The sequence below is a fragment of the Neoarius graeffei genome, chromosome 17 (genome assembly GCF_027579695.1).
Source record: "Neoarius graeffei isolate fNeoGra1 chromosome 17, fNeoGra1.pri, whole genome shotgun sequence".
In the NCBI taxonomy this organism is placed as follows: domain Eukaryota; kingdom Metazoa; phylum Chordata; class Actinopteri; order Siluriformes; family Ariidae; genus Neoarius; species Neoarius graeffei.
In genome coordinates this window covers 66,656,223-66,674,517 of record NC_083585.1, presented here as the reverse complement: position 1 = coordinate 66,674,517, position 18,295 = coordinate 66,656,223, and the positions used below count along the sequence as shown (strand labels likewise).

The 18,295-nt window shown below is 42.6% G+C and overlaps 1 protein-coding gene across 1 annotated transcript; it reads right to left on the bottom strand.

Moving 5' to 3' along the window:
• Positions 1 to 3,692: 3,692 nt before the first annotated feature.
• On the bottom strand, positions 3,693 to 16,914 carry bokb (BCL2 family apoptosis regulator BOK b). The gene is made up of 4 exons (XM_060898228.1): positions 16,737 to 16,914; positions 8,947 to 9,075; positions 6,534 to 6,697; positions 3,693 to 3,915 (listed from the first exon to the last, which is right to left on the bottom strand). The coding sequence occupies exons 1-4, from the start codon at positions 16,909 to 16,911 to the stop codon at positions 3,796 to 3,798; spliced, it is 588 nt and encodes a 195-aa protein (XP_060754211.1). The 5' UTR covers positions 16,912 to 16,914; the 3' UTR covers positions 3,693 to 3,795.
• Between the last annotated feature and the right edge of the window lie 1,381 nt (positions 16,915 to 18,295).

The following is an 18,295-nucleotide window of genomic DNA, read 5'->3' as shown; positions in this document are numbered from 1 at the left end:
GAAAACCGGAAGAGTTTATTTTAAAAATATTTAATATTTACTATGTGTTTTCTGTAGCAGTTTGTCACAAATCAACATGAGTAATAAAAAAAATTTAAATCTAATAATTAGAAAAAAAAGTTTAAAAGGAGTAACTTTAACTTGACAAAAAAGGTACAAATATTGCAACTTGAATCATCTCATCTCATTATCTGTAGCCGCTTTATCCTGTTCTCCAGGGTCGCAGGCGAGCTGGAGCCTATCCCAGCTGACTACGGGCGAAAGGCGGGGTACACCCTGGACAAGTCGCCAGGTCATCACAGGGCTGACACATAGACACAGACAACCATTCACACTCACATTCACACCTACGCTCAATTTAGGGTCACCAGTTAACCTAACCTGCATGTCTTTGGACTGTGGGGGAAACCGGAGCACCCGGAGGAAACCCACGCGGACACGGGGAGAACATGCAAACTCCGCACAGAAAGGCCCTCGCCGGCCACGGGGCTCGAACCCGGACCTTCTTGCTGTGAGGCGACAGCGCTAACCACTACACCACCGTGCCGCCCCGGAACTTGAATAATGTTTATTTAAATATAAATTCTGATTCTATGTTTTTACCCAAAGGGTTAACAAAAAAAAAAGCACTTGCTGTGCTAATAAATCTGATTAATGTTTCAGTATTGCTGTGTTAAATAGTAGAGCTGTGTTTAGTTTGTACAGAAACTCTGACCTCATGGAAAACTCAATATTTCAAGAGCTCAGGATTTGGACTAATAATAGTATACAGTCACTACTACAGGATTATGGATTAATTCATCAAATTATTTAGAATTGATCATTTTTAAACAAAGTCAAGCCAAAAAGTCAAGTAGTAAACCGACCCCTTAATAACCAACAAAACTGACAGTAATGAGATTCTTACAGGAGTTCAGGTTTCTGTATGTTTTACTGTTTGTGGTTTTCTGGACTGAAGAGTTAACGATGACGGCGTAGCTCACTCCGGCCCCGTGAGAAATCAAATCTGGGTAGAAGTTCTATGCACCCTAGGTCCCCCCCTACCTTCATGCTGGAAAGAATCAAAATCGGTGATGAATTGAGAGAGAAGAAGCGATTTGGAAACTGCTCATTAGGGCTTAATTAGTCCATATCTTCATTATTAATTGCAATGATGCAAATTCGGGTAGAAGCTATATGCACCCCAGGCAGACCTACCTTCCTGCCAAAAAGAATAAAAATCAGTGATGAATTGAGAGAGAAAAAGTGATTTTTATGAAATGTGGACAACACCGGAAAACACACGATGGTATAAACTCTTCACCCGTCGGCTGGGTGAGCTAAAAATCTATACCTGTAGCCAGCTTTCTTTCATTTTTGTTGTACTTTGTTCATATAATAATATAACCTACTGGATGAGGAATAATAAACCATTAAAACCAGTTAAACACACTACTGATGTCACATCACCGGTTCACTGGAAACTAATCAACTGTTTCCGAAGGTTTTGATCGAGACACCGACCTCTTCTGCTCCTCGGACCTGCCTGATCCATCCTGGTGCCCTGTGTCTGGCTGGAGTCTCATCGGATCGCTCCTGTGGAGGACGGCCCCATATGGACAGTCGAAAGTCACACTTGGAAGACGCTCTGGACTCTTACAGTAATGCTTTTATGGCTGAGGACTACAGTTGACTTGCTAACTTTAGGACTGCAGTTGTCATGAACAGTTTTGCACTCAAGTTTCCATCAATGAAGAGTTATAACATCAACCAAACTGACTTCATGTTAAAACTTATCACATTATCACGCAAATGAGGATGGGTTCCCTTTTGAGTCTGGTTCCTCTCGAGGTTTCTTCATGTCGTGAGGGAGATTTTCCTTGCCACCGTCACCACAGGCTTGCTCATTGAATATAGATTAGGGATAAAATTAGCTCGTGTTTAAAGTCATTCAAATTCTCTAAAGCTGCTTTGCGACAACCATAAAAGGGACGGTGTCGTCCAGTCCTCAGTACAGTGTAGAAATTATTTACAGAATCATTTCTAATGTAATTCAGATTGATTAACATGGCCTGAGTGCAGATTTGTAGGAGTTTGGACAGGTACATTTTCTCCCCACATTTTCTTTCTCCCCAAAAAAATAAAAACTTGAGATCGCAGACATCACAAAATTTAGAAAAACTTAGCCTGCATGAAAATTTACAGGGGTTATATTTAACAATTTATAATTTGTTTTTTAAACTAAAGAGTTCACTAATATTCCAAACATTTCTGCATGAAATCAGATTGAAGTTGTTGAATTCATTTATGACATAAAAAGGTCAAAAATCATACAGCTCTTTTAATATCTTTTTTTTTTTTGGCTAAATTAACCTTCAGATATCTTTCCACAGTACGTTTTATAAAATATTAGCCAATTCTCTCTCTCTCTCTCTCTCTAACACCAATTAAGAATGTTTGTATTTAATAATGAAGCTTCCTGCAGGCTGGATATAATACTGAGGAAACACTTTTACACACAAATCACTGTATTTCACACTCAGCGGCCACTTTAATAGGAACTTCTTACAATCAACAAGATCCCTGTTCTTGGCTGCAGGAGTGGAACCCAATGTGTTCTTCTGCTGTTGCTGAGATGCTTTTCTGCTCACCACAGTTGTAAAGGGTGATTATGAGTTAGGGGCGGCACGGTGGTGTTATGGTTAGCGCTGTCGCCTCACAGCAAGAAGGTCTGGGTTCGAGGGCCTTTCTGTGCCTTTCTTTATCCTGTTCTACAGGGTCGCAGGCGAGCTGGAGCCTATCCCAGCTGACTACGGGCAAAAGGCGGGGTACACCCTGGACAAGTCGCCAGGTCATCACAGGGCTGACACATAGACACAGACAACCATTCACACTCACATTCACACCTACGCTCAATTTAGAGTCACCAGTTAACCTAACCTGCATGTCTTTGGACTGTGGGGGAAACCGGAGCACCCGGAGGAAACCCACGCGGACACGGGGAGAACATGCAAACTCCGCACAGAAAGGCCCTCGCCGGCCCCGGGGCTCGAACCCAGGACCTTCTTGCTGTGAGGCGACAGCGCTAACCACTACACCACCGTGCCGCCCCTGATTATGATCCAAGTGTGAAACATTAGATATTACTGACGTTTACTGATCTGGGAGTCTGAACACAGGATTCAAGTTTCCTTCTGGCGTCATTCATTCTGCTCCTCTGACTGTTCAAGAAAAATCTATTAAAAGCAATAGAGACGTGAATCTTTATTGGAGCACGCACACACACACAAACTAAACATGATCTAATACAAACCACAAGTGCAAAAGTTACATCAGTGTGAGAAAGCAGGTAATAAACAAAAGTTCATTCACTCAGTAAAAATCAAGTTAAAACTCAGACCGTCACTCAGGAGCAGCGCAGTGTTTATACAGTATAAAACAGCAGTGATCGATCCAGACCAACTCAAACAACAAGAATGCTCCAAGATAGAAATTTAAATATAAAAACAAAATGATCTAAAAACAGGGAAAGACAAATCACTTTCTTGACTCAGGTAGGGGGCGTGGCTTAAAGTACCTTTGAAATAATATTCACTTAAAAATGTATTTACTTTAAGAATGGGGTTAGTGCATGAAATTACACAGCTATCATTATTTGACAATTTTATAACTATCTACAGATATATTTTTAAATTTGTTCTGAACGTGTGGAATTTTAACAGAGTTTTGATGTGTGTGTGTAAAAAATACAGAGTACAGCCACATTCTGTGCACTTGAAGAGCTAAAGAGGTGCAAATGTCCTCAACTCCTCACAGTTACTTCATCAGGTAGATGTAGATCATCTTCACAAAGTGTCTCCAGGCCAGTACGAGTGACGACAGCCAGCGTGTTCGAGTCCGGTTCTCTACGTTCCTCACACACTTCAAAATGTCACTCTGGGGGGGAAAACCACACGGTGAAATCAGACATGGTCATTACTAATGAGCTGGTGTAAGTCAGACTGACTCTTTCCCAGAGGAAGCAGTCAAAAGTCGTTAGGCGTGGTCACATGGCACTGTTGACCAATTTGCATATTTATTGAATCACCATGATCATTCGCTAATCAAAACGTGCTCCATGAAGGAGAATCATCTGAAAACACGCCAAATAGAAAAAAAAAAAAAAGTCATCGTCTTTGGTCACGAACTATTTAGATTTAAAAAAAAAAAAAAGCCACCCACAAACCCCATATCATTTATCAAGAATGTAGAGAGCATGTTTATTATTAGAGTGGGTCTAAATTTTGTCTCTTGTAAAATTTATAAACCCTTGTGTCTGTACAACTTTCATGGTTGTAAGTCTTGGATCCTTAATGCCTCGATCACAACCGGCCGTACGTGCTCCTACGGCCGGTCTACGTGCAAAAAACGCAAGAAACGCAGGGAGGGCACGCGTGTGACGTGCTGATTTTCGAGCCGCAGAGGTTCTTTGTCATGTCAAACAAACACTACGGGCGCTTACGTTTTTTTCAGGTTGCAAGACAAACTTACGGCCAACGTGCGTCTTTCTCCATGAACAAAAAAAACGCAGCGATTTGGGAAACGCCAAAAATCACACGGCCAAAAATCACACGTCCGGTTGTGACCTAGGCTTAAGGTAAACACCTGCAGCCGGTTTCACTAAGTTAGACTATGACTTTAACTTAGACAGCGGGTATAGTCGGGCTTAGCATAGACGTCTAACAAATACTGTTGCACAAAGCAGTTAAGACTCCGACTATCTTAAGTCGTACTATGCTGCAAAGGATTGTGGGTATTTTAAGACTCTTTTCAAAACAAAAAAAAATGGCGGACAGTGGTCGTTCAGTGCCGTTTAGCCACTCGGAAAATCTGGCTATATTAGAGGAATTTAATTCCTACAAAGACGTTTTATTAGGCAAATTCAGCGAAGAATGTAGCAATAAGAAAAAAACATGAAGTGTGGGGAAAAATAACGTCGTCTGTGAATAGCGTTAATCCATCTGCGAGAAGAGATGTTGCTGCCGTGCGTAAAAACACCCCCACTGGAGGAGGGGGTTTGAAGAAACTAAAAGTAACCACCGAAATGGTCATCAACATTTATGGCGACGAGTCGCCCTTATTCTGGTGAGTGAAAGGAGGAAAGGAGAGCGGAGTAACCGGCTTCGCCAGACCCAGCAGCAACTCCCTTAGCAACGTTGAAGCTGAGGCTCCTTCACCCTCGGAGTTGTCATCACCCAGTACCTGCGCGGATGTGACACTACACGAAGAGCCTACCAAAAGGAAAGACTGCAACTTAAATTGAAGAGACTCGCGCAGATGGAGGAGTGATGTAGTAATGCGTGTGTGAGTGTATATGAGAGAGAGAGAGAGAGAGAGAGAGAGAGAGATAAGTGATGAGTGGTGATGTAATTATATGCATAAATGAATTGATATTAATATTATTTATATATATTTATAATAAAATGAATAAGCTGGCATTACACTGTTTGTTCTTTATTGAATACTTTATAGTTAGATTATAATAGCCTAAATTTGTGTATTACATACTTGCAATGTACTTCACTGCCTTAACATTTCAAGCTTTCTTGTAGTTATTGACATTGATGGCACTTATGGCTTGACTGTTTTTTTTTTTTTTTTAAATTAAATTTTATAGCCCTTAGACCCATATTAGACTGGGGGGAGGGTGTCTTACTTTTTAAGCCTAAAATTAAACTTAAAAAATTAGTCTTAACTTTTGTGAAACTGTCTTACTTGCATTAGACTGGTCTATAAAGAAACTTAAGACCAATCTTAACCCATAGACCAGTCTAAACTACTTTAGTGAAACCGGACCCTGAGGATTATTTCGTAAGGCAGTGCACTGAATTTCGTTGTGTGCTTGATACAGTGACCAGAAAGCAATCAGTGGTAGTGTGGAGACAAGAAAGACAAAAACGGTTAGACAGAACACCTCACTTATTACTGTAAATATCACGGGAAGGGAGTTTAAAATGAACAAAAGGAGACCACAGGACAAAATAGCGATCGGCAATTAGCCACCAGGAATAAATAACGATCAGCGGTTGGCTGTTGAGAATAATGGCGACTAGCCACCGGGAATAATAATGGTCGGTGATCGGCCACCGGGAATCATGGTGATTGGCCACTGGGAGTAACAGATCGGCCACTGGGAATATTAATGATTGGTGATCAGCTGCTGGGAATAATATTGATTAGCGATTGGACGTCGGGAATCATGGCGATTGGCCATCGAGAATAATAATGGCTGGTGATCGGCCGGTGGGAATAACAGCGATCGGCCGCTGGGAATAATATTGATCAGCGATTGGCCGTCAGGAATAATAATGATCAGCCACCAGGAATAACGGCAATCGGCTGCCGGGAGTAACAGATTGGCGATCGGGAGTCATAACGATCAGTGATCGGCCGCCGGGAATAACAGCGAGATCATACAGCAGTTAAAATGTTGTAACTTTCTTGTAGAATTAGTTTGCAACAAAGGAAACATTTTTATGCAATTCAAAATCAGATCGTAAATCCTGAGACATTACCCAGCCTCCTCTCCTCCTGAGCCAGGGCACGAGGCTTTTCCGAACAAATTCTCCCAGAGTCTCCTCAATAGTACGCACTACAGCCGGACGCTCCTGTCGCACACAGTCCACCGCCAGACCACCAGCCACTGCAAAGATGGCCACCACTTTCCCCCACGTGATCCCTGACAGGAAGAAATATAACCATCAGAGCAGTTATTCATTCAAAACACAACACTCAGTGTGTAATCCAGCTGTAAATAAGTGTTCCGTTATGGTGAGGATGGAGGAGTTTACACTGTGGTGCTCAAAATACCGAACGAATATTTATAACAGCTTTGTCTTCCATTTTGTTTTCACTGTGCATCATATAAAACCTCTACATTATACTGACTCAATCCCTGCCCTCCATACGGTCCACAACTTTCACTTCAGATACTCAAACTGCTCTAAAGATGGCGTCTGGGATTCCCTGAGGGGGAACAGTCAGGGTGAGCTGACGAGGACGTGTTCAAACGGGTGCTCAGGGTTTCAGACCAAGAGCAAGCTGATTATCTCGGTATGTCCTCAGTACCAGCCGCTGCATCCTGGAATAGAAGATGACAGAATTTATAATATTTAAAAAGGTTATGAGGTTGTGAGAAGGGGGCAGTAAGAAAAAGCTGCCGAGGTCACAGAGCTTTTAGAGACTCAGGTCCGGTCAGTGGAGCCAAGAAAGGCACGCAAAACCACCAGTGCCAACAGCGGACACACCGCACGGCCTTATATGGCTTCTTCTGAAAGGACTTTCCAGAATATTACGTCTGAAGGATAAGGATGGGCTTGGAAAGTTTCTGCAACATAACTTATATGGTTAAGTAATTATTCTTCATCAGGGCAGAGTGGTTAAAATAATCTAATAAAGGACTCAAGGAAGGGGGTTTCGCAAAACTGGCCTCCAGGGACGTCACGTCAATTCCGTTCTCAACGGTTACTTCAGTACAGATGGACTTTGAGCATCAATGATCAGCTTCTGGATTTATGTAATGATACATGAAGTCTTTAGCTCCTTTTGTGGATTTTATGCATTTCATATACAAAAAGAAAATAACTGGAAAATAAGATTTTCGCCAATGAAAATGACAAAGATTCCAGTTTAATTATGTCCATGATATTAACTGCATGCAAATATATAAAAATTAACATAAGATCTGTACACTAAAAAAAAGTATGTGGCCGATTTCATCATTTCGCTGTAGTATAGAGGTGGAATATGGGAAAAATTTAGGTCAAACCTTTTAAAGCTGTACTGCCTTTCAGATTTTAAGTGTAGGTCATAAAAAGAATTCCCCTCCGACACCCAATTATTTTTGTTTAGTGACCAAAAGCTACTGAATTCAAATCACAGACTTCCAATTTTATTCTTTTAACAGAACAATCAATGAGTTTAGAGCCACATGGCCCTAAATTCTCCGCTATTTTTTTCCTGCTTCACCATGACTCAATTCAAGATACTACATCATGCATCACGTGGTGGGCTTTCCCCGTTCACGCAGGGCATTGTGGGATACAAATTTGAAACAGAAGAGAAAAATGGAGGACGCGAGTGTGTGAATGAAACGTGAAAGAGCGACTACAGTAACGGAAAGAAAGCGAGAAAAGACGTTATGTTATATACGAAGGAAAGGAAACGCAGGACCAAACTAATAAATATGGGCGCTCAGCGAGCACCTCGGTGTGATCAGCTGTTCGTTTAGCGACAGAATGATGGAACTGTCAGTGCACGCTCAAAGGGAAACCTGTAGATGGCAGTAATGCAACACTGTGGATGCCAGCTGCTGTAAAACCCAAAAGAAGAAGGTAAACCTGCGCATGCGCACACGGACTTCCTCTGTCTGCTTGACTGCGCCAAGCGAGCGATTTCATGCACATTATTGGCTTTAATCCCCTCAAATTAAATAACTTCCCAACCACAGAATGGCCTGATATTTTGTGAGATATTACAGAAATAAACAGATAAATCACAATCACCACATTTCAGACGGGACTAAATTTCACCGATTTTATGAAATCGAAAGGCCGTCTAGCTTTAAATAAATAACCTTTCTGCTGATCTTGTTACGGATGATCATAATCTGCTTATGTGATTTGACGCAGGTTTTACACCGGATGCCCTTCCTGATGCTACGTGACGCAACCCTCCCCAATCCATCTGGGCTTGGGACTGGCACTAAGTATGCACTGGCTTGTGAAACCCCAGTGGCTGGGTATTTTACCTAACCTGCATGTCTTTGGACTGTGGGGGGAAACTGGAACACCTGGAAGAAACCCACACGGACACGGGGAGAACATGCAAAAACTCCACACAGAAAGGCCCCCGTCAGCCATGGGGTTTGAACCCAGAACCTAACCACTACACCACCGTGCCTCCCAAACAAAAACACAAGTGACATACCGAGGGAGAGAATTTCAGTCGCAACAAATAAAAACGCCTCCAGCACCACGGCCTCCATCAGCACTGAGATGTTCAGCTGCTTGGTGATGTTTCGATAGACGTGTGGCTGTATGTTCTCCAGTTCATCACCTGGGAAATAAAGCACAAGAGATTTAACGTAAAAGACAGAAGCTCGACTGGGAGCAGACTGAAATTAATTTCATATCAATGGCTAATTTTTAATCCTGCTTTATAATATTAAATTCTTGCAGTCTGTGGTGCAGAAGTACGGTAATCACTGAAACAAAAGCCACTGCTGAGTGGGCTGGATGATGCGCTTAAAAACATGAAAAGGAAACATAACCCAGAGAACATGCAGCTGAACACATCTAGGCCAAATGTGAGCTGGATATATTTTAGGATAAAACACAAAACTGGTAGGAATTTGTCTTTTGGGCCACTTCTGGCATTGAGGTACATGAAGAGGATGAAGACAAGGATGACGGATATAGGGCTTATTTTTCAGTGGCCCAATCACCAAATTTAATTTCTGAAAACTACATTTTATGCCCAGATCAGACGGCAGAAAGACGCGTGCTGCCACCCGACCGATTGCAGGTGGACACGGGCATTTTGCATCAGATCCTTTGCTGTGGTCAGACGTATTGCAAGATGCAGGTTGAAGCAGACACAGCTAAAGACAGATTAATGCCGCGCACAGAAAACCTTTAAAAAAAAAAAAATTTATATTTTTTTATATATATATATATATATATATATATATATATTTTTTTTTTTTTTTTTTAATGAGAGAGAGAGAGCATGGTGGTGTAGTGGTTAGCGCTGTCGCCTCACAGCAAGAAGGTCCTGGGTTCGAGCCCTGTAGCTGGCGAGGGCCTTTCTGTGCGGAGTTTGCATGTTCTCCCCGTGTCCGCGTGGGTTTCCTCCGGGTGCTCCGGTTTCCCCCACAGTCCAAAGACATGCAGGTTAGGTTAACTGGTGACTCTAAATTGAGCGTAGGTGTGAATGTGAGTGTGAATGGTTGTCTGTGTCTATATGTCAGCCCTGTGATGACCTGGCGACTTGTCCAGGGTGTACCCCGCCTTTCACCCGTAGTCAGCTGGGATAGGCTCCAGCTTGCCTGCAACCCTGTAGAACAGGATAAAGCGGCTACAGATAATGAGATGACATGAGACAATCACATTCTGAAGCAAATTAAATAATCTTATACCGGTAACTTAAACACACAATACAAGTTACATGTATTAATCTAAATGTAGGTAAACAATGTGTTGTTTTATCCAAATGAGAGTCGGAGCAGGGCGGCACGGTGGTGTAGTGGTTAGCGCTGTCGCCTCACAGCAAGAAGGTCCGGGTTTGAGCCCCGTGGCCGGCGAGGGCCTTTCTGTGTGGAGTTTGCATGTTCTCCCCGTGTCCGCGTGGGTTTCCTCCGGGTGCTCTGGTTTCCCCCACAGTCCAAAGACATGCAGGTTAGATTAACTGGTGACTCTAAATTGACTGTAGGTGTGAATGTGAGTGTGAATGGTTGTCTGTGTCTATGTGTCGGCCCTGTGATGACCTGGCAACTTGTCCAGGGTGTACCCCACCTTTCGCCCGTAGTCAGCTGGGATAGGCTCCAGCTTGCCTGCGACCCTGTAGAAGGATAAAGCGGCTAGAGATAATGAGATGAGAGTTGGCGCATAACCCGTCTATGTTCTCGCTTCTTGAAGGCTGATCTTGTGGCTGATTGTTTCAAAAACAATCTGACTTTTAGTTCGTTCAGTTCTCCGTTCATTCGCGTCTTCCACATAAAGGCAAGATGGCAGCAATATCCAGTGGGAGAGAGGAAAAAAAAAAAAAAAAAAAACCAGCTGCTTCGCTCATTCTCCATTTTCTCCATACTGAGTACTCCGCTATTACTGCTCGGCTCAGGCGATTACTAAAACCCCGGACGGAACGTCACTGGTTTTAGCAACAACCACAGGGAGGTCGCCGCCTGAGCGGTATGTCCCGTCCCAGGTTTGAGCAACAATCCTCGGCTCACTCTGGGAGAACTGGTGCAACTGAACTTTCCTTTTGAAAATAAATAAAATAACTTTCCTTGTAGTTTTATTTGTGTGTACTGCACCCTCTTTCAATACGGGCTTATAGCCAACGCTCCTCAACAGATCAGAGGTCTCGTACGAGTCTTCAGTAAAACGTGCAGAGCAGAGGAGAGACCACTTCATAGCTGCCCAATGTGCCCGTGAACTTCTCACAAAACGCGTCCAAATCTTTGCAGTTTGAACATTCTTGGGCCATGAATACAACGTAAATACATCTTCTGTCATGTTACTGTACCAGCCAGCACGGCGTGGCGATAAATTAGCTCAAAATGGAGGATCAGAGTTGCAGTCAGTTCTGTGTTTTAGTATAGCGGAAATGGCGATGAGACCGATAGACTTCCTGCTGTGACATTACAGACATCAAGGTCATTCACTCAGACCGCTACCTATAAATCACTTGAATCATAAAAATTATTATATTAGATTTATTGTTAACGCTTAAAACTATTCCTGTGCCATTCTTGAGGTCTCAATGCATTTATAAATGAAAGTGAGGCCATGACTCTACGTATATGCTGCTCCTGACAAAAAAAAGGAAAAAAAACAAACAAAAAAAAACGTTATTTGTACAATCAAAAAGTATCCCATCTTTTAGCTGAGTAGAAGTTGGATAAATATGATTCACGAAGTCTTAGAAAAATTCTCTTTAAGATCTGAGGTTGCTTCAGCCGTCTGTGGGCCACATAAGAGCCAGAACTCAGTCCTATAAAACATACCGCATGATACCCAGACATGGGCCACGTCTTTTTCGAACAAGGCTCACATCCTGTAGATCAGTGTTTCTCAACTGCTGGGCCGTGAAGCGCCATCTAGTGGGCTGCAAATTTTTTTCAAGGTTGAAACCAAATACTAAATAGTTCAGGATGTCGTTGTGTCCCAAATCCAGTAGCTGGTTTAACGTACACTTTAAGTGGAATAAATACATTTGTGAGTAAATTATGAACGATTCTTTATTATTGTCACATTCCTCCTTTGTATTTACATTTTCGGTTTTAGTAACCTTATATCGTGACTAGGGTTGCCACCTGTGTCTGACAAAAATCCTGGACATTTCAACCATCCAATCGACCTTTTTGCTTGTAAGCAATGGCGCCCTTCGCACATCTAACCCAAGACAAAAATCGCCCTTCTACGCTGAAATTGCATTGCTCTAATTAGTAAAAATGACACTTTTGCTAGTTATTTGTTTAGTTAATTGCTTTACATAATATAGCAGGTCTTCATTATTTTGGTTTATTTCCAACAGTTTTTGGTTGTGGACACCTGGGGGCAGTAGTGGGCACAGGTAAAAGGGGAATACATAATTAAATTCTGTTTGTTTGCTTATGTGGAATAAAAATAATCTAATTTTTCATTGTATCTAAGAATACCTGAATGTAACAATGTAAGGTGTAGTGTCAAACAGCTTACCCGATTGCTTAGAGTGTGGTGTGTGCTTTGCTTGTGCTTACCTGTGCCTCTGCTGCTCTTGGCTAAACAAATACATAGGAGGACATGTAACTGAATAACTGGGCACATACAGTACATACAGGAGTATGTACTACACTTTCATTTAATTCACCAAAACCTCACCTAATCTTCCATTTATATTTGGTGTTTTTCTTTGCTGCTGCTATGAGTCCTGGCTGATTTTCAATGAATGTCTTGAACTCAGTACAGGACAACTGAAAGTTTAGCCTGACTTGAAGCTCAGCCTTCACCATTGCAACAGAGAGTCTGTTTCTTTTATCAGTCCAAGCATCCTCCATTGCCCCTTTTCCACCAAAGCAGTTCCAGGGCTGGTTCGGGGCCAGTGCTTAGTTTGGAACCGGGTTTTCTGTTTCCACTGACAAAGAACTGGCTCTGGGGCCAGAAAAACCGGTTCCAGGCTAGCACCAACTCTCTGCTGGGCCAGAGGAAAGAACCGCTTACGTCAGCCGGGGGGGGGGGGGGGGGGGGGCGGAGTTGTTAAGACCAACAACAATAAGACCACGAAAGATCGCCATTTTTAAGCGACGAGAAGCAGCAGCTGTACAAACGTGAAGTCATCCATTATTATTATTATTATTATTATTGTTGCTGCTACTGCTGCCTCTTCCGTGTTGTTTTTGCTTTGATATTCGCGCCAAGGTTTATGTAAACGTAGCGCCGTAACTGACGTATACAGCAACGTAAGTGACGTAAACAGCGACGTAAGTGACGTATTCAGCGACGTAAGTGACATGGCTCCGCTTAGCACGACGAGCTACGGAAAAGCAAACTGGTTCTCAGCTGGCTCGCAAGTTGAAATACACATTTTGCCCATCACGTACAAAAAACCGGGACATTCAGTGTCCCGGATTTTTTTTTTTCCCCCCGGGACAGACCATGAAAATCCGGGACAATCAGGAAAATCCAGGACAGGTGGCAACACTAATCGTGACTTGTATTGGCAACAAATTGTAATTAAATATTAGGCCGATAAGTATATTCGGTTTTTAGCCATGCTGAATTTAGCTTGTTTGGTCTACGGCAGGCGTCGCTTATCCGTGCGATCTTCACGAGACTTGTGTGAGACTTCGAAATGTGAAGTGTCAGCGCCGCCATTTTGAAAACTGTTTTCCAAATGAAATATTGCACAAAAACAAAGTTTAAATGATGACTACTGCCTACTTTTTTCAAACTTCCCTGATTGCTATCAAAACAAAACTTTTGGCTCAATTACATCAGCATTTGAAAGAGGGCGCGCACGTCTTTTGACAACGTTGGCAGATGTCGGTCACTGATTTCTGCTGTATGTTTTATTTCCGTCCTATGAGGTCTCGCACAGATCTCAGCGAATCTCGTTTACGGCCATTGCTTTGACATATAGACTGATATACGGTGGTGATTGAAAGTTTGTGAACCCTTTAGAATTGTCTCTCTTTCTGCACAAAGGACCTAAAACATCAGATTTTCACACAAACCCTAAAAGTAGATAAAGAGAACCCAGTTAAACAAATGAGACAAAAATATTATACTTGGTCATTTATTTTTTGATGAAAATGATCCAACATTACATATCTGTGAGTGGCAAAAGTATGTGAACCTTTGCTTTCAGTATCTGGTGTGACCCCCTTGTGCAGCAATAACTGCAACTAAACGTCTGCGGTAACTGTTGATCAGTCCTGCACACCGGCTTGGAGGAATTTTAGCCCGTTCCTCCATACAGAACAGCTTCAACTCTGGGATGTTGGTGGGTTTCCTCACATGAACTGCTCGCTTCAGGTCCTTCCACAACATTTCCATTGGATTAAGGTCAGGACATTGACTTGGCCATTCCAAAACATTAACTTTATTCTTCTTTAACCATTCTTTGGTAGAATGACTTGTGTGCTTAGGGTCGTTGTGTTGCTGCATGACCCACCTTCTCTTGAGATTCAGTTCATGAACAGATGTCCTGACATTTTCCTTTAGAATTCGCTGGTATAATCCAGAATTCATTGTTCCATCAATGATAGCAAGCCATCCTGGCTCAGATGCAACAAAACAGGCCCAAACCATGATACTATCACCATGTTTCACAGATGGGATAAGGTTCTTATGCTGGAATGCAGTGTTTTCCTTTCTCCAAACATAACGCTTCTCATTTAAACCAAAAAGTTCTATTTTGGTCTCATCCGTCCACAAAACATTTTTCCAATAGCCTTCTGGCTTGTCCACGTGATCTTTTGCAAACTGCAGACGAGCAGCAATGTTCTTTTTGGAGAGCAGTGGCTTTCTCCTTGCAACCCTGCCATGCACACCATTGTTGTTCAGTGTTCTCCTGATGGTGGACTCATGAACATTAGCCAATGTGAGAGAGGCCTTCAGTTGCTTAGAAGTTACCCTGGGGTCCTTTGTGACCTTGCCGACTATTACACGCCTTGCTCTTGGAGTGATCTTTGTTGGTCGACCACTCCTGGGGAGGGTAACAATGGTCTTGAATTTCCTCCATTTGTACACAACCTGTCTGGCTGTGGATTGGTGGAGTCCAAACTCTTTAGAGATGGTTTTGTAACCTTTTCCAGCCTGATGAGCATCAACAACGCTTTTTCTGAGGTCCTCAGAAACCTCCTTTGTTTGTGCCATGATACACTTCCACAAACATGTGTTGTGAAGATCAGACTTTGATAGATCCCTGTTCTTTAAATAAAACAGGGCACCCACTCACACCTGATTGTCATCCCATTGATTGAAAACACCTGACTCTAATTTCACCTTCAAATTAACTGCTAATCCTAGAGGTTCACATACTTTTGCCACTCACAGATATGTAATATTGGATCATTTTCCTCAATAAATAAATGACCAAGTATAATATTTTTGTCTCATTTGTTTAACTGGGTTCTCTTTATCTACTTTTAGGACTTGTGTGAAAATCTGATGATGTTTTAGGTCATATTTATGCAGAAATATAGAAAATTCTAAAGGGTTCACAAACTTTCAAGCACCACTGTATTACATAGCAAATTTCAAACACTCAGAACTTGCTATAGCAGTGACAAAATAGTGATCAAAAATGCATTCCTATAGTTAATAAAATGAGATAAATAGAATTTTGATTTTTTTAAAAAAAGTTTGCCTTCAGTTCTTTAAAACACAATAAGTTGATCAGCAGAGCTGGTGGGGTCGTGCATGTACAGATACAAAGAAATACAAAAGACTAAAATAACGAGTTCGCAGCTTTTGTAGTTTATGTGAAATTTTTTGCAGGTCACATCACATTAGAGTGTGTTTACCGTCTTACCACAGCATTAAGTTTCTCAGCTTGTCACATATACCAGCCTTCAGACTTCACGTTTTCTGAGATGAGATATGGGACAAAAATAAAATCCCTTGCTTAATATGTTGAATTTTTATTTATGATCAAAACTTGCCCCATATGAACTGTATGAACACACAATGCTGATACAGTGATAGGAAAAAAAAAAAAAAAAAAGGTCAGTTTACCTAAAACCTGACTTGACAAGACAGTTCCATTCTCACAAAGGAATGAGAAGTTGTTTAATCCTCATGCAGGGACACGCCCACATTTTTATATTTCTAAACCACAAGAAAAAACCTGTAACACGAACTGTCTCAACTCTCCCTATCTGGATATTTTGGGGAAAAAGCAAAAAAAAAGTTTTTCCCCAGAATTTAAGTTTAATAAATAATACTATACCTGGTAACTCAAGGCTACAGACTTTAATTCCTAAGAAACCCCCAATTCACCAGCGTATATTACACCACAGAATGGAGATGAAGGAGAAAAGACCAGCTTTAGTTGATAAAATATTGAAATGCACAAACTTTCCTGCAGGTTCCAGCTTCAGGGCTCCAAAGGAAGTCAGTTACTCTCAAGGGCAACGTCTAACTTCTGGTGGAATCTCAAACCTGATTAATTTAACCAATTTATAGGCATACAAACTGTCCCAGGTCTCCTCTAGCCCAAGTTTCCCCCGCTCTCCCCTACATGTAAAAATCATTCTAAAAAAAGTCATTAAGATCCAATATGTACTTTAGATCTTGCTTTGAGAGCGCACCATATCCACATTTCCAGGTGAGAAGCACACTGCAGGTAATAAAGAGACATTTCAGACCCTATAGTGCGAAGAAAAGGTGCAGGTTTGTACCCTGGAGTGGAAGAGATACTCGAGATTATACTACTGGTCCACGTTTATTTTCAATGCAACATGCTGTGAGGTGAAGTGAAGCGATGGAGATGTGGTTGGTCAGGTTTCTCACCCAGCTTGAGGAGCACCAGAGCTGCAGGTGTGAGAGCTGCAGGAAGGGTGGCTCCCACCCGGGACCAGCTCAGTCCTTCCCGAGTGATCCTGGAGTGCATGAAGTGCCGACACAACACTTTCGCCTGGAAAACCAACTCGCGTTCAGTGGGAATTTGCTCAAAGACCTCCATCATTCCTGAGGAAGAGCCGTGTCAGATCTCCGAGATGTCTTCAGCTCTTAGAATCCATGGTGTGTTTGTGTGAACAGCTCAGCTTCACTTCCGAACACAAACAGCCTCCAGCTTGGAGCAGAAGAAAGCAGCGGGGACTGGGGATGAAGCTCCCTGAGACATCCAGGTGGCGTGATGTTCATGAGGTGGCTCTCGTTTGGAGCAGATCTCATCAGTGCTCCTTCAACACGCCGGTCGGGAATTAAAAAAATAAAATAAAAATTTACACAAATGCGACTAAAATACTGAATTATTTCAGAGAATTACACCGAAAAAAATATCTGTTTTATTCCCAAAACTGAAGGGTTTTTTTCAGGCAGGAGTTCCACCATCTATCTTCTCAGGCATCTCAGTGGAAATGGCATGTGAGATCACAACCTCTGATTACCAAGCCCTCAGACTCTCAGTGCTGTTCCTGAAGAAGATCTTCACTCGCTCTCAGTCCTGTTCCTGAAGTAGATCTTCACTCGCTCTCAGTCCTGTTCCTGAAGTAGATCTTCACTCGCTCTCAGTCCTGTTCCTGAAGTAGATCTTCACTCGCTCTCAGTCCTGTTCCTGAGGAAGGTCCTCACTCGCTCTCAGTCCTGTTCCTGAAGTAGATCTTCACTCGCTCTCAGTCCTGTTCCTGAAGTAGATCTTCACTCACTCTCAGTCCTGTTCCTGAAGTAGATCTTCACTCGCTCTCAGTCCTGTTCCTGAGGAAGGTCTTCACTCGCTCTCAGTCCTGTTCCTGAAGTAGATCTTCACTCGCTCTCAGTCCTGTTCCTGAAGTAGCTCTTCACTCGCTCTCAGTCCTGCTCCTGCAGTAGATCTTCACTCGCTCTCAGTCCTGTTCCTGAAGTAGATCTTCACTCGCTCTCAGTGCTGTTCCTGAAGTAGCTCTTCACTCGCTCTCAGTCCTGCTCCTGCAGTAGATCTTCACTCGCTCTCAGTCCTGTTCCTGAAGTAGATCTTCACTCGCTCTCAGTCCTGTTCCTGAAGTAGATCTTCACTCGCTCTCAGTCCTGTTCCTGAAGTAGCTCTTCACTCGCTCTCAGTCCTGCTCCTGCAGTAGATCTTCACTCGCTCTCAGTCCTGTTCCTGAAGTAGATCTTCACTCGCTCTCAGTCCTGTTCCTGAAGTAGATCTTCACTCGCTCTCAGTCCTGTTCCTGAAGTAGATCTTCACTCGCTCTCAGTCCTGTTCCTGAAGTAGATCTTCACTCGCTCTCAGTCCTGTTCCTGAAGTAGCTCTTCACTCGCTCTCAGTCCTGTTCCTGAAGTAGATCTTCACTCGCTCTCAGTCCTGTTCCTGAAGTAGATCTTCACTCGCTCTCAGTCCTGTTCCTAAAGTAGATCTTCACTCGCTC